At 35.4% G+C, this 15,560-nt stretch overlaps 2 protein-coding genes across 2 annotated transcripts; both read left to right on the top strand.

Moving 5' to 3' along the window:
- Positions 1 to 1,022: 1,022 nt before the first annotated feature.
- LOC112138457 (sushi, nidogen and EGF-like domain-containing protein 1) lies at positions 1,023 to 7,628 on the top strand (the record flags this gene model as incomplete). The annotated part of the gene is made up of 7 exons (XM_036211059.1): positions 1,023 to 1,244; positions 1,338 to 1,361; positions 3,305 to 3,328; positions 3,628 to 3,651; positions 7,020 to 7,043; positions 7,181 to 7,296; positions 7,401 to 7,628. Coding segments are annotated over exons 1-7 (486 nt in total), but the record flags the coding sequence as incomplete, so codon positions are not given.
- Position 7,629: 1 nt separating this feature from the next.
- On the top strand, positions 7,630 to 15,293 carry LOC112138458 (alpha-tectorin; the record flags this gene model as incomplete). The annotated part of the gene is made up of 15 exons (XM_024261013.2): positions 7,630 to 7,704; positions 8,651 to 8,746; positions 8,830 to 8,995; positions 9,454 to 9,606; positions 10,423 to 10,446; positions 10,748 to 10,771; positions 11,686 to 11,709; positions 11,868 to 11,983; positions 12,347 to 12,625; positions 12,745 to 12,840; positions 12,929 to 13,094; positions 13,266 to 13,407; positions 13,707 to 13,965; positions 14,050 to 14,626; positions 14,710 to 15,293. Coding segments are annotated over 15 exons (2,781 nt in total), but the record flags the coding sequence as incomplete, so codon positions are not given.
- Positions 15,294 to 15,560: the final 267 nt, after the last annotated feature.

Below are 15,560 nucleotides of genomic sequence, written 5' to 3'. Positions count from 1 at the left end.
CATAGCTCCACCCCTGTTTCAAACTCAACAAAAGACCAAATTTGATGAAAGAATTTGATTCAAAAATATGCATTGTTAACTTTCTTTACAGAAGCTGATAGTAATAACTGAATACAATAATAATTGTTTTCATGTTAAAGTGTTGTGTTTTTCTATCAGTAGAATGGAAATTGCATTAGATTACATATTCATTAACATTACAGGGCAACACCACAACAGTGCCTGATACTTCCACAACTGGTGTCATTTCTTATGAATTTTGTAAATTGATGCACATTAGATTAATATCTGGCTTTTTAAAATGTCATAAACAATGACATTTTTGGTTAAAAAATGATAATCCATGTAAGGAGCTGGGCACACTCATCTTTCGTGACCTTCAAATAAAGTTTTGGTGTCTGCGTTTTCCACAGAAGTGATACAATCTACTCTCATGCTGACGAACAAAAAAAACTGCTGACACATTGGGGAAACATCGTGCACTTGTTTAATCACAAAAGATTTAATACACACAGACTCACACAAACCCAGGTACACACAGACACTATCTTTCAACCTCTTATCATAGACCCATAATTACTTAAAGAAAAAAAAAATCGGTAAAGGATGTCAGAAATCAGGATCAGCAGAGACTAAATCACTGATCTCAACTTTTGGTTATAATTAGCAGTAATAATTAGTAGTTTAATTTACACCAGGGCATTTCTTAGCACCAGCAAGTTTTTCTCTGAATGAATTATATCTGCTTGTTTAAAATAAATGTTAGCCCCTCCTTACTTAAAATAAAACTGCTGCTAAGCTACTGCTTCCTATATAGCCAGATGTTGTATCTCTTGATTTATTTATTTTTTTTAATAATTAGATTATCTTAGTGGAATGATCTACCAGGAAGTAAACAGGATGTTTTTCTTTCCAGCTTCTTACTGGTTAACCCTGAGTTATTTGAAACTTTGCCCCTCTTCAACGTATAAATTCTTGCTGCATCCCTGCAGCCTCACCTGATGAACAGGCTTGCACGACGAGGCAACATTGTGATGTTTTGTTTGAGCAATTCTAGTTTTTTAAACTAAAACTAATCTTGCCTCTTGTTTTCACTAAAATTAGTAATCTCCACATAGAACTTTGTTAAAGTTATTCTCTGTAATTTTATTTAAACGTCATCTTTTGAATTTGAGCTCAGCCATCTGAGCTCCAAAGGATGGCAGGCAAATCTCTGCAAGCGCTCCTGCTTCTGTTAAGGCTGTGTAAGTATTTCAACAAATCCTTTGACTACTCATGTGTGGTTGATGTCAACTGTCATGATCCTAACATAAGTATCCATGTATTTCTTTTTAAAGGGATTGTGACTCTACAAACTCAAAGTGAGTACATACATGTTCTCTTACTTGTTTATGCTATTAGTTCCTATTAAGTAAAAAAAAATAATCTTGAAAGCCCTTATTTTCATTGGAGATATGACAGTCTAAGATAAGTTCAGACAGGTTTTACTAAAAACACTTTAATTTAAATCTTGATGTAAAATGTGACAAAAAAACAAGTTTTTTGGAATCGAAATGGATGAGTCACTTATTTTGCTTTTAAAAATGTGTGAGGGTGTATTTAGCAATTATAGGTATTGCTGTCATATGGATAATTATTTGTGCAATTTATGGATTTTGATCTGTTTTCATTTAATCCAATTAACCTTTTTTACTAACCTAATATCTGCTGCAAAAAAACTCATTTTGATGTAATTTCATTTAAAGTTGTAACACTGTGCCACTGTTAAAATACAACTAAAACAGTGGCTTTTTGAAGTTTTTAAATTTTTGCTTTATTTAATATCATACATTCAACTGTTGCTTGTAAATCAATGTTTTTTTTAATCTTGGACAATTAAGAAAAAAAATCAAGTCCAGAGTGTTCTATTACAACACATCAAAGAACCAGTAAACACTTTTGAGCAATCCAAAAACCACACAGTTCTTATTTGTACCATAGTACATATTTTGACTTACCCTATTTCACAGTTTTTCACAGCAGCAAGAAAAGTGATAAGTGATTTTATAGAGTCCTTTAACTTCTTTGGTGAATTTGATCATTTTGTAGACAGGGATGAAGCAGAAAAGAAAGAGAAGTAAATATAAGGACATGAGGCACATTAATTTATGTTAACTAACACCTCATTGGGCTTTATTCCTTACATAATACACATTAGTTGAAGAATTATGACATTGTTTTGGGTTAATTTTGTAAGCAACTGCAAAGTTGCACACTGATGATGTCACATTAGTGAAAGGCACATGCGTGACAAACAGGGACACCTCGAGTGGTGTAAAACACATTTTCAGCCGAGTTCAAATACACATTCACGCAAGAAAACAGTTTCACCCTTATTTTACATTTGAGAACATTGCAATAGTTATAGATCATAATTGAGATTAACATGGTGTTTACAAAACAACTTGCTAATTTGTCAGTAATTTTTAATTGCAACTAACATGATAATTTGACATCCAAAATTATAAGAATCAATATCTCTGCAAACTGTGAAAAGAAAGGAAAACTGAAATGATAAGTACAGGGTGTGTCTTTAATGGGGGAATCAGGTTTCTTTTTTTGTTTGTGCATAAACAATACCTTAATACTGAACAGAACTAAAAACCATTCCATTTACTTGATATTTTCAACAGAGCTGATCATGATAGAAGAACTTAGAGACTGTTGCTGGTAATAATTATACATAGAAAAGAAATCGTGTTTAAACTAAAATACTAAGCTTAAAGATTAAAAAAGCAAAAGAGCACAACATTTATTCACCACATGTTTAGTTATAGTGACATTAGTTTCAGTAACTAGATTGGAAGGTTCTTGAAATATAGCTAAGAACAGGAAAGACTCACTCCACTGAAAATCATGGTTTTGTTTTTTTTAAACAAATTCTTGTAGCATTTTCTCATGAGGGAGGACATATACACTGCTCACAAAAATTAAAGGAACACTTTTTCATTCCCATTAAATGGAATGGTGATCCCCTAATTGTCCCCCTTTCTCCTCACCTAGAAAAGGTGGGAACTGGGCTGCCTCCTTCATTTGTGAATTTTAAATTGAACATTTGATTGTGATTGGCTGAAAACAGATGGGCTATTTAATTATCCATTCAAAATTAGAAGCTACTTAAAATTTCTGTTTTGAGTGATATAACAATGTGGTGCATGTGGAAGTGAAATGGATGAAATAGCATCAAAGCTTCACTTTGAAAAGCATGACAATTTTATGTTGTTTCACTTTATAACTAAATCTCTCCATTCTGTTTCATTCACAGTTTCAGTGCCGTCCACTGTTCCCAGTAAGTTCTCTCTTTTACAGATTTACTCATTAGATAGTACAATTAAATGTTAAATATAAAAATGTTATTTCTAATGGGCAAAATATATTATTTTTATTTAAAATATTGAACATTTTACTTTGTTTGACTTACACCCACATTGACTCCACCAGTTATAAGTTAGAATATAACTTTAGCAGATAGTGGTCAATATAGAGTATCTTTACCTTTTTTCAGACACATGGAAACCACTAAATGTTTGAATAGAAAGCATTATTTTCTTTTATTATCCTAACCCTTATACTTTTTTAAATTTTCAGCATCAACAGAACCCCCAGTTACAAGTAAGCTCACATGTCTAACACATTTACTCATTATATAGAAAAATTCAGTGTGCTAACAAATATATATAAGATTATTACTCTTTGTCAAAATATATAGTTGCATTTTCTTTTACCGATACAGAATTTATTTATATCCAAGCCTTCTTAGAGCAAAATAATAGAGATCAACGTGTTTTGGCTTCACTGATTGCTATAATCGCTATACATCTATAAAGAGAAACTTCACTTACATAATTTACAACTGAGCAATGCAAGGAAGTCCTGTCTTTCTGAAATTATTACCAAAAACTCCCATAATGCTCGGGCCTTATTTAACATAGTCGACAGATTGACAAAACCCCCTGTGTCAGTGGCACCAGAACTTTACTCCACCAAAGCCTGTAATGACTTTGCCAAATTCTTCAGGGACAAAATCAAAAACATTAGACAAACAATTGTTTCACCAACTACAAGTTCAGGATATGAACCCTATCCACTAGAAACCAGTATAAACCCCATGGCTCAGTTTCAACCCATAAACAGTAAAGAACTGTAGGACCTTCTACGTCAGCTGAACTCCTCCTCCTGCTGTCTGGATATTCTACCCACAAGCTTTTATTTAAAAAAGTGTCAAAGATCCTGGAACCAGCCCTGCTCCAGATTGTCAACTTGTCATTAACATCTGGTGTTTTCCCAGAACCACTGAAAACAGCTGTTATCAAACCTCTCCTAAAAAAGGACAGTCTAGACAAAACTCAAATGAACAACTACAGACCGATATCAAACCTGCCATTTTTAAGTAAGATCATTGAAAAAGCTGTTTTCCATCAGGTAAATGAATGACGACTGGAAAACTGGGTGGGTCTCACTGGGCCAGTACTAAACTGGTTCAAAAAGTACTTAGAAAACAGGAAATATTTTGTGTCAATTGGTAACTTCACTTCTGAGCCAATAGAAATTACATGTGGAGTGCCCCAAGGCTCCATCCTGGGACCACTTCTATTTAACATCTACATGCTCCCACTGGCCCAGGTTATAAAGAACAACAACATTAGTTACCATAGCTATGCAGATGACACACAGATATATATTAGACTGACACCAGGAGACAAAGTCAAAGCGTCCATGTTTTTATTAACACAAACATAATATTAAAATCAATTTTTTTGTCACAGCACATCAGAGCACAAAATAAGAAGGTGGAAAATGTAATCTATTTTGTCTAGATAAGCGGTCAGCAACCATGTCACAGGTGGCACTAGGGGTGTAGGAAAAAAAATCAATTTGGCGATATATCGAGATATTTCGTTTGGCAATACTTGTATCTAAAATGTTGCCATGGCAATATTTAATTATGTATGAGCGTCTTTCACCATCTTGCTTGTTTTCCACTTCCACATACGACCACTAGCTGGCAGCAGAGCACACAGAGTCTCTTTGAGCTGCTTCACATCGCGACCAGAACAATACAAGATCCTTCAAATGTTCAGTCAGCCTCAGGGTTTTAGTTGTTGTGACACATATACTTCTTGGTTTCTACTTGGAATGGGTAAACCAAAACTCCATGCCATGTTGCTGCCAGTATCATGTAAAAACGTGGATTATGGAGCTTCGTAGAGGCTCAGATAAGAACAAGTGAAGCAGCGGAGCTGCAGTGGTTCATGCACGGAGCCTCAGTCAAAATGCTGTTAGCAAAGCGAGCCAAAGTTCTGCTGAACTTCACAGCAATAAATTTTAGTTCAGAGACCTGATGTATCAGAGTGATATGTACAACGCTCTGAAAAAAATCGTCACAGCAGTCAGCAGAGAAATACACATTTACTTCTGCTTTTGAGAAAACTTGAGCTGCAGTGCTGACTGTCATGTAAATTAAGCATCTTAGCCTCATTCATCCTGTCTTCACACTGAAGTGTTTCTGAAAAGAATTGGCTTTTTCCTCCACACTTTTGAAGAACTTGTTCAGGTTAATAAACTGTTTAAATACTAGACTTAGCAGTCATTTTTAAAAACTTCTTAGCTAAAGCACATTCATTATATTTTTATTTTACTGAAAAATATGTTGTGGAAATCAGACAATATTGACTTTTCCCTTAAAAAACAAACATTTTGTAATTTACCAAAAGAAAAGCAGTATGAATTTCTGGATAAAAGCAACTTGTATATGAGATACAGTTGCTGTGCTTAATGCTGTGATCTTTACATAAACTTAATTTGACAATTTTATTACAATGAAATACGTTAAAATTCAGGTAGATTCAATTAAAATCATTCCCTTTAAAAAAAAAAAGTGAAAAATTGCTTTGGCACAGTCTTGGGATATATAGCGATATGCATCGTATCGTGAGTCATATATCAGGATATGTATATACTCACACCCGTAGGTGGCACACAGAGCAAAAGGCAGTGGCACACAGAAGGGTCTCCTCTTTGGAGTTCAACATTGCAGCCTATGGCTGTGGCGTGGACCAGGCTGAAGTCTGTTGTGGTGGGTGCTGTGGAAATGCTCTGTGGCTGAGCTGCTCCTAGTCTAAGAAATTCCTTATATATTGTTGTATATGGGTTGGTTTAAGTTTTTCTTTTTTCTTCGATGTTTGCAACACAAGGAAAGTACTTTTGTAAAAAAAGCTAGATTAATTTGATACGTTTAGTTTGTTGACTAATAACCAAGGTCACATTGTACCCAGATATTGTTTCTTTTCTGCCAAATGTCAATACAAAATATGATCATGTTTAAAACTACAGCTGATCACCATTCCATTTAATGGGAATGAAAAAGAGAAGAATGACTAAGAATGACCATGTCCAAGTGCAAAAAATGTATATTACTGTACAAACTAACAAAAAAGTAAAAACATTTAATTTGAAATGCAATAAAAACACCATCACAGAAAGAACTTACATCAGGCCCTATCTCATAACATAACAAGATGAATAAGCCAAAAGCATTCAATTTTCATGGTTGTGAAGTTCTCAGAAATATTGATGGTATTTTGTTTTGACGTATCCAATCGTATCCTGTAGGCATTAAATAGCACAAATGCAGTATTTCTTGTTTCAGTCAAAATTTGTATTTCAACAAATTTCTTCAAGCAATATTGTTATAAAAGTGCTTTTTTGTGTTAATGTCAAAAATGTTTTCAAAAAGCTACTTTACCTGCTGTTTGTGATTTAAATCCAATTTCAGATACATTTGATTTGTTTTTATTTATTTGTGTTAGAGTTCTCATTATTGTTGATGATGGCACAGTTAAGTTTAAAGTTTAAGATTCCAAATTGGCACTTAATGTCATGAATGTTGCTGACCCCTGTTCTAGATTTAAAAAAAAAATAAGAATTAGTTTTTTTCTACAAATATACATACTGATTTCTTTACTTTGATTTATTCACAGACCCAGACAATTTAACACTTCCTGGTAAGTTTCCTCTTTGTCTGCGTTTTGACCCAAGATTTCAGTGTTTCAAATTGCTTTATTTTTTACTTTACCTTTAAACTACAAAAATAAAATTTACGGTCAGTATGGTTTAACCAGAACAGTATTTTATTTCGCAGGTTCTCTTTATCCAATTTCTGGAATTGAAAGTTTTCAATCTGATGATGGAAGTTCTCCACTGATTCACCTGCAAAGATCTTTTGTCTACTTTGGAAAAACATACTACACAATTTATGTATGTAAGATTGTCAATGAAAAAAACAAAATATTGGCATCACAATACTTCAAAACACTTCCTTGAAATTGAAATGAATGTTTAAACTGCACTTCTGTTTTCAGGTTAACCACAATGGACACCTGACATTTAGTTTTCCCTATTCCTCATATATACCTCAAAGATTCCACCTCTATGGATCCAGTGATATAATTGCTCCATTCTGGACAGATTTGGACAACAGTCAAACTGGCTCAGTTCTCTACAACCAATACACCAATGGCAGTGTCCTCCAACAAGCTACACAGGACATTAATAGCTACTTCCCAAACCTCAACTTCAGTGCTGTTCCCAAACCTCAACTTCAGTGCTGAGTGGGTCTTTGTGGCAACATGGTATGAAGTGGCCTATTATCCAACTACAGGAACAGTAAGTCGTCAATAATATATAATATTAAAGGGGCCCTACCATAAAAATTCTACTTTTTGAGGTTTTAAATGCATTTTGCTGTTCATTCCTCACTATAAAGAACCCCAAAATGGCATTTTGATCCGTTCGTGAATTTAAGAGTAATCCTCTAAAAACCTGCGCTGTCTGCAGCAGCCCCTCCCATACCCATGAAAACGAGCGGTTGGAAACGTGCTGACGTAAGCATGATGCCAACAGCTCCCTCCAGGAAGAGTCTGCTCTGAAAACTCTGCCTCCAAACTAAAACAACATTCAATTTCTCTACTGAGCTAGTGATGATCAGCAAAAAAACTTTCATTTTAGAAACAGAATACCGTATATTTTCCAATTGTGTCATGTCTTCAATAAATTCCAGCTCAAATAGGTTTTCGTTACTTTATGACCCCCCCCAACTGCCGGTCTGGCACAGCCATGCAGGAGCTGCTTGGGTTTGTGAAGTATGAGTGAAGGCAGATATATTGAATGTGCATCCATCTATGAAGAAGAACTATAGTGGGAGAAATACAGACACGGGGATGTATCTGGAAGAACTTCATGAAATAGATCGGAGCCACACGCAGCAGCAGGCGAAGTTTCAGGAATTGAGTTGTTTTATTTCCGGGTAGGAAAAAACTCACGATATATAACTAATATTTCATACATAATTTGTTTTTTAGTGGTCCAAATGTAATATATGATCATATATATAGATATAGTTCACTCTGATAGGCTTAAGAAAACCATGGTAGGGCTCTTTTAAGTCATGTTTTAAGAGTATATTAAAATTCATATAAAACAGTGACATTTAGACAAAAAAATCTAAACTTGGAATCAATTAGGAATTCAGAAAGATGTAAAAATCAACTTAAATAAATATGATTCCAGGAATACATTTACCAATAAGTATTAAAACTGATTTTTTTTTCAGAAAACAACTTTCCAAGTTGTGTTGATCACTGGAGGACAGAAATCATTTGTTCTCATGAACTACGGACCGATTGCCTCAACATCTCAAAGTGTTCAGGTTTGACTTGTTATCAATATATCAGCACTAAATTGCTTTTTGTGGATGTTAACAAATCTGTTATTTTTTTTTTCCATCTGCAGGCTGGCTACGACACCATCAACTCTTTTTACCATTTCACCATTCCTGGATCTTTCTCAAGTTCAGCATCAGGCGTCAACTCCACTTTTACTCTGGGCAGCAACGTCAACGTAACGGGTCGCTGGGCCTTCCAAGTAGATAATGGTGAAGGAGGCTGCCAGTTTAATGGTAAGTTGCTGCCTTAGTTGTGATGAATACAATGCTTCTTGACAATATAATGGCTACTGGTATTGGTATTTCAGCAACAACAGCACAAATATTTAGCAGAAAGTAGCCTCTGAAAGATGACAATGAAATGATCATTAACTGACAAACCAAGCAACGATTATATAATAGTTTGGGTATACATGGCAACTTGTGGCAGCTTTTTGGTTAGCTATCTGCCGTAGTTTTAGGGAAATCCCACTCTCTAGCAAAAGATGGGCCTTAATCTTATGTTAAAGTTGAGACTGCAAATTATTTAAGTTACCACATTAGAACCCAAACTACACCTTTTCTGGGGGGGGGGGCTGCAATAAAATAATAAATAAAAATGATTTGTTCTTAAATGTTGTGGATTCACATGGACCGTCATGGACTACGTGAACTTAAATATCTTAGAGTACATTTTTTCTGTTCTTTTTCAGACAAACCTGTTCAGTTGGGTGATTTCTTCTGGATGGACAGCAACTGCACACTAAAGTGCACCTGCTACACATCAGGCATTCAATGTATCACAGAGCTCTGCTCTTTTCCTGAAACCTGCCAGGAAGCAAACCTTCAGTTCCTCTGCCTCATTGGTAATTCACTTTACCATACAGTAACATCATGACAAAAATGAAGGCCTAAAAGACTTAGTAATTGTTTACATTCACAAATACCAATACAAATGTCAGACCTCAATAATTAGTGTCTTGAATCAATCTTAAAAAGTAAAATGCACAGTTAAAAATACCCAATGACATAAAAAAAAACTTTATTCCACAGAGCCAACATGTTCACATCAGATAGTTAAAGTTTTTGGTTTAAGATGTATCTGTTAGATTTACTGATCGTTGATAAAATTACACCAAAGCTTCACTTAGAGAAACACAAACAATTTCATGTTTCTTTCTGTATTTTTAAACATTTCTGTTCTCAATTCTTTTCCTCATTGGACCATTCAGTTAACAGTGAGCTTTCACTTTTCAAAACAATTATTCATCTGATAGTACATGTTGGTAAATATTTAAAAATGTTATTTGTGTCAAGTGAAATTTATTATTTTTTTAATATTCTGAACTATTTACTTTATTATTATTACTGTCATTATTGACACATTTACTCATTATATAGTACAATATCTTATCAATCCTTTATACGATAAAAAAATTTAGACAAGTGAAATTCCCTTGCATTTCTTGTAATGTCCTGACCTATGTACTTTCCTTGATCTACAGCCGCAATGAACCTATCGGTTTCAATTAAGTTTACCCAATTGACATATCTTAGTTATTAGGTATTGTGATTAATGTTGTTTTTTGGTCCAAATAAATTTGCATAGATAATCGCTCTATAGTCAACATAGTAAGTATGGTTTATCTTTAAACTAACTTATCTTCTTTTTTAATTTTCAGCATCAACAGAAGCCCCAGTTACAAGTGAGATATCAATTTTGACACATTTATTTGTTATACAGTACAATATCTAAACAATTTTTTATATTCAAGTAAAATTCTGCTCAGTAAAATTCACAAGTACTTTTGTAATATCCTGACTTACCAACTTTTCTTGATTTATATCCACACTGGATCCACCAGTCATAAGTAGTATTGTAATATTGTTTAAATTCAGGTTTAGACTTTGGTCAATAATATAAAGTCTTTTTTCACATAGAATAAAAGTTTTTCATACCCAGTCTTAAAGTTTTTTACCTGACATGTTTACTTTTTAACTTTTCAGCATCATTGGAACCCCCAGTTCCAAGTAAGCTCTCACTTTTGACACGTTTACAAGTGGACATGTTCAGAGGAGAGACAGTGAATATATTGGTAGAAGGATACTGAGTCTAGAGCTGCCAGGAAAGAGGTCTAGAGGAAGACCAAAGAGGAGGTTTATGGATGCAGTGAAAGAAGACATGAAGGTGGCTGGTGTTAGAGTGGAGGATGCTGAAGACAGGCTTAGATGGAGGAAACTGATTCGCTGTGGCGACCCCTGAAGGGAAAAGCCAAAAGGAAAAGAAGAAGATATATATATCTATATATATATAGATATATATATATATATATAGATATATAAACAGATTTTGGTCAATATACACTATTTTTACCTTTAAAGTCATTCCTTTTGAAAACCCAACAATTTTATCTTTGTTTGACATGAAGGCACATTGTCTACTCCAGCTATAAGTAAGATCAATATTGTGACAGATTATGGTTATTATTATTTTTTTTATATATTTTCTTCTGTTGAATTATGCTACAAAAAAGATCAAATGTAATTTTTTCCCCCGTAGAAGTCATGTTATGTCTGTACAATCCGTACACCCCCCCCCCCCATTTAAGAATTTGTGGTCAAATTTGATGTGATACTTGAATGTAAAAACACAATTTTAGCACGATTTAGCACAAAGGTTTTTTTTTATGATATTTACCAGCTTCAAACCCAATCTTTGAAATTTTAAAGACGAGCTGATAATGTAGAAATGCAGTAAATGTTAACATATGCAAACATCTCTAAACAGAAACTATACGTCTCAGCACATCGTAGCACTAAAGAAAAATGTTGAAAACCAGATCACCTTGTCTTTATTTGAGAATCAAGGAAGTTATTTGTATGCAAAGTTCTTTTTTTTCAATAAATTAACTTTCTTATGTTTTTTTATTTTGATTTGTTTACAGTCACAGGCAATTCATCACTTCCGGGTATGTTTCCTTTTTATTTGTAAAACGAGACATTAGGTGACATTAAACTGCTTCAGATTTTTTCTTGCTTTAGATTATGAAATAAAGTGTATACATAAGATCAACAAATATAATATTTCAGTCAGTAAGGTTTAATCAACATTGACTTCTTTTTTCAGATTCACTTTATCCAATTTCTGGAACTGCAACCAACCGCTCACTTGATGGAAGTTCTCCACAGATTTACCTGCAAAGACCTTTTGTCTACTTTGGAAAATTATACAACAGCATTTATGTACGTAGCATTGAGAAGAAAAACAATTACCAAATGTAAAGGTTTAAAAATATGCAAAACAAATACATCTATCTCTCTGGTTAGGAAGTATTTTAGACAATTGTGTTTGTTATGCACAATGAAAGAAATATATAAACTTTTTCTTTGCAAGAGCGGATGCATTTTATTTTTAAAAATTCTGACTAAAGAAATACACTTAAGTTGTTGTGAAAAGTTTAAGTATTTTTAACTTCACTTGTGTTTTCAGTTTTATCACAACAGACACTTTGCAGTTGTTCATCTAATTAGCTAATATCTACCATAAATATTTTTATTTAGTTATCATAGAAGTGAACTATGACTTTTTTTTTAATCTTTTCACAGGTTAACCACAATGGACATTTGACATTTAGTAACTCATATTCCTCTTATATACCTCAAAGATTTCCTTTACAAGAATCTTTAGACATAATTGCCCCATTCTGGACAGATATGGACATCAGACTAACTGGATTGGTCCTCTACAACCAATACACCAATGGCAGTGTCCTCCAACAAGCTACACAGGACATTAATAGCTACTTCCCAAACCTCAACTTCAGTGCTGAGTGGGTCTTTGTGGCAACATGGTATGAAGTGGCCTATTATCCAACTACAGGAACAGTAAGTCAGACATGTAATCCTATATGGTATTACAATAGAATATTCTGTATAGTATTTAACACAATTTTATACAACACAAAGTAACAACACATTCATGAAACATTGATGATATTTTACAGAAAGCTACTTTCCAAGCTGTGCTGATCTCTGGAGGAGAGAAGTCGTTTGTTCTCATGAACTACGGTTTTCTTGCTGCAACAGTTTGGAATGTTCAGGTTTGCCTCATGACTCTCAATATGTGATCAATAAACTTCTGTTTCTGAGTGTAAAGACGTTTGTTAATGTATATTTATGAATCTGCAGGCTGGCTATGACACCATAGGCTCTGTTCACCATTTGACCATTCCTGGATCTTTCTCAAGTTCAGCATCAGGCGTCAACTCCACTTTTACTCTGGGCAGCAACGTCAATGTAACGGGTCGCTGGGCCTTCCGAGTAGACAATGGAGTAAGAGGCTGCCAGTTTAATGGTAAATTGCTAACTTAAATTCTGTTAAGGACTTTTACTTTGGTAACTGAATCATGAAATGCAACAGTTTTTCAGCAACAATACATCTAAAAATGCAAAATAACCACCAAGCTAAATTTTTACCTATTTTAGTCATCCATTTTCCTTTAATGGTGTATCCCTTTCAATCCAGGTGAACCAGTACAGCTGTTTGATTCTTTCTGGAGCGACTCCACCTGTGCACAGAAGTGCACGTGCACTAGAGCCGGCCTGCAGTGCTCTAACCAACCCTGCTCTTTCTCCCAAGTCTGCATGCCAGATTCCTTTCAGTTCTCCTGCCAGACGGTGCAGAGACGCACCTGTACTGTCAGTGGAGATCCACATTACTACACCTTTGATGATACAGTGTTTCACTTTCAAGGCACCTGCACCTATGTTCTCTCAGAACAATGTCAGAATGAGCTCCCCTATTTCAGAGTAGAGGGCAAAAACGAGCATTTAGGTAGCACTCGTGTTTCCTGGACAGGACTTGTTAAGGTTTTTGTCTATAATGAAACTATTGAGCTCGTCAAAAGAACCACTGGCAAGGCAAAGGTTAGTAAGGATACGTCTTTAAATACTTCTTAAAGTTTANCTGCCAGTCAGTGCAGAGACGCACCTGCACTGTCAGTGGTGATCCGCATTACTACACTTTTGACAACAAAGTGTTTCACTTTCAAGGCACCTGCACCTATGTTCTCTCAGAACAGTGTCAGAATGAGCTCCCCTATTTCAGAGTAGAGGCCAAAAACGAGCACTTAGGCAGCACTCGTGTTTCCTGGACAGGACTTGTTAAAGTTTTTGTCTATAATGAAACTATTGAGCTTGTCAAAAGAACCACTGGCAAAGCAAAGGTTAGTAATATCCTATGGATAAGTCTCTAAAGTACTTTTAAAAATTGTGTTTGTATTATTAACTTGTTTCATGTTTCCTCACAGGTTAATGGAAGCTTTGTAGCAACTCCATTTTCCCTCAACCAGGACCGTGTCCAGGTCTATCAGTCAGGCATGTCAATGATTGTCAGCACCGACTTTGGCTTGATGGTAGCTTACGACAGAACCTATTATCTCAGAATCAGTCTGCCCTACACTTACCAGAATGCAACATGTGGTCTTTGTGGAAACTTCAATGATAACCCTGGAGATGACCTCCGAACTCGTGAAGGCGAGGTCGTCAGCTCTGATGTAGTTTTTGCCAACAGTTGGCAAGTACCTGGTGAGGATGAACCTGGTTGTGAACCACAGTGTGAAGGTCTGGAATGTGCTGGCTGTAATGCAAATCAAACTGCTTTATACAGCAACAATGAACACTGTGGAATCCTTCAGAACAGCTCTGGACCATTTGCAGCATGCCACCAAACACTTCCCCCACCAAACTTTGTGGACAGTTGTGTTTATGATCTCTGTGTTGGTGAAGGATACCAACCATTTCTGTGCCAAGCTTTAGGAGTATATGCAAGTCAGTGTCAACAAAATGGTATCCAGCCTGAAAGTTGGAGAAGACCTGGATTCTGCGGTATGTATGAATGTTTTAAAATATATTTTAAAATGAAAAAAAGAGCTATTGTGTAAATATTATTTATGTATTTTTCAACCTAGAAATCCCCTGCCCAGCCAATAGCCACTTTGAGTCTCAAGCAAGTGGATGTCCACCAACCTGTGTTAATCCTAACTCCACCCAAAACTGCCCCCTTCCTGTTCAGGAGAGCTGTGTTTGTGATCCCGGCTACGTCCTCAGTGCTGGAGAATGTGTTCCTTATTCTCAGTGTGGCTGCAGCTTTGAGGGTTTCTATTATCAATCAGGAGAGACTGTTATATTGGGTGAAGACTGTGGGAGGCGCTGTAGCTGCACTGCTGGCTCAATGACTTGCAGCCCTTATAGCTGTGGCCGTAAAGAATCCTGCAGTGTGGAAGACGGAGAAAGAGGATGCAGACCTAATGGATACGCCACATGCTGGATCAGGGGGGCGGGGTCCTATCAAACATTTGATGGACTGACATACCAGTATGCTGGAGCATGCAAACTGACCCTTGCCAAATTAATGGGATCATCTGATCATCCACACTTCAAGGTGACATCTGAAAAGGTACCAAAAGGTCAGCAAGGGTTTGTCCAGACTCTGATATTTGAAGCAGAGGGAAAACGAATTTCCATAGAGTTGGAACGCAACGCTAAAGTTACGGTAAGCAAGCAAACAAACAAACAAGCAAACAAAAAAAAAAAATCATTTGTTTAATAGATAATTGATCTAAATGGTTTTCTATTAAAAAGCTGACATGTCATTTAAAGATTACAATATGCATTTCATTACGTATTACCATTCTTACTTAAAAAGCTCCTTTTCCAGTTTTAAAATTCTTTCATGTCTGACAAAAAAACGTGTTCCATAGGTTGATGGACAGCAGATTCGACTGCCCTTCAGTTCTGGATCCAACCACATCCGCATCTT

Source organism: Oryzias melastigma, unplaced genomic scaffold, assembly GCF_002922805.2.
Source record: "Oryzias melastigma strain HK-1 unplaced genomic scaffold, ASM292280v2 sc00429, whole genome shotgun sequence".
Taxonomy (NCBI): Eukaryota; Metazoa; Chordata; class Actinopteri; order Beloniformes; family Adrianichthyidae; genus Oryzias; species Oryzias melastigma.
Note: the sequence above shows the minus strand (reverse complement) of the source record. Positions and strands in the feature narration are given on the sequence as shown.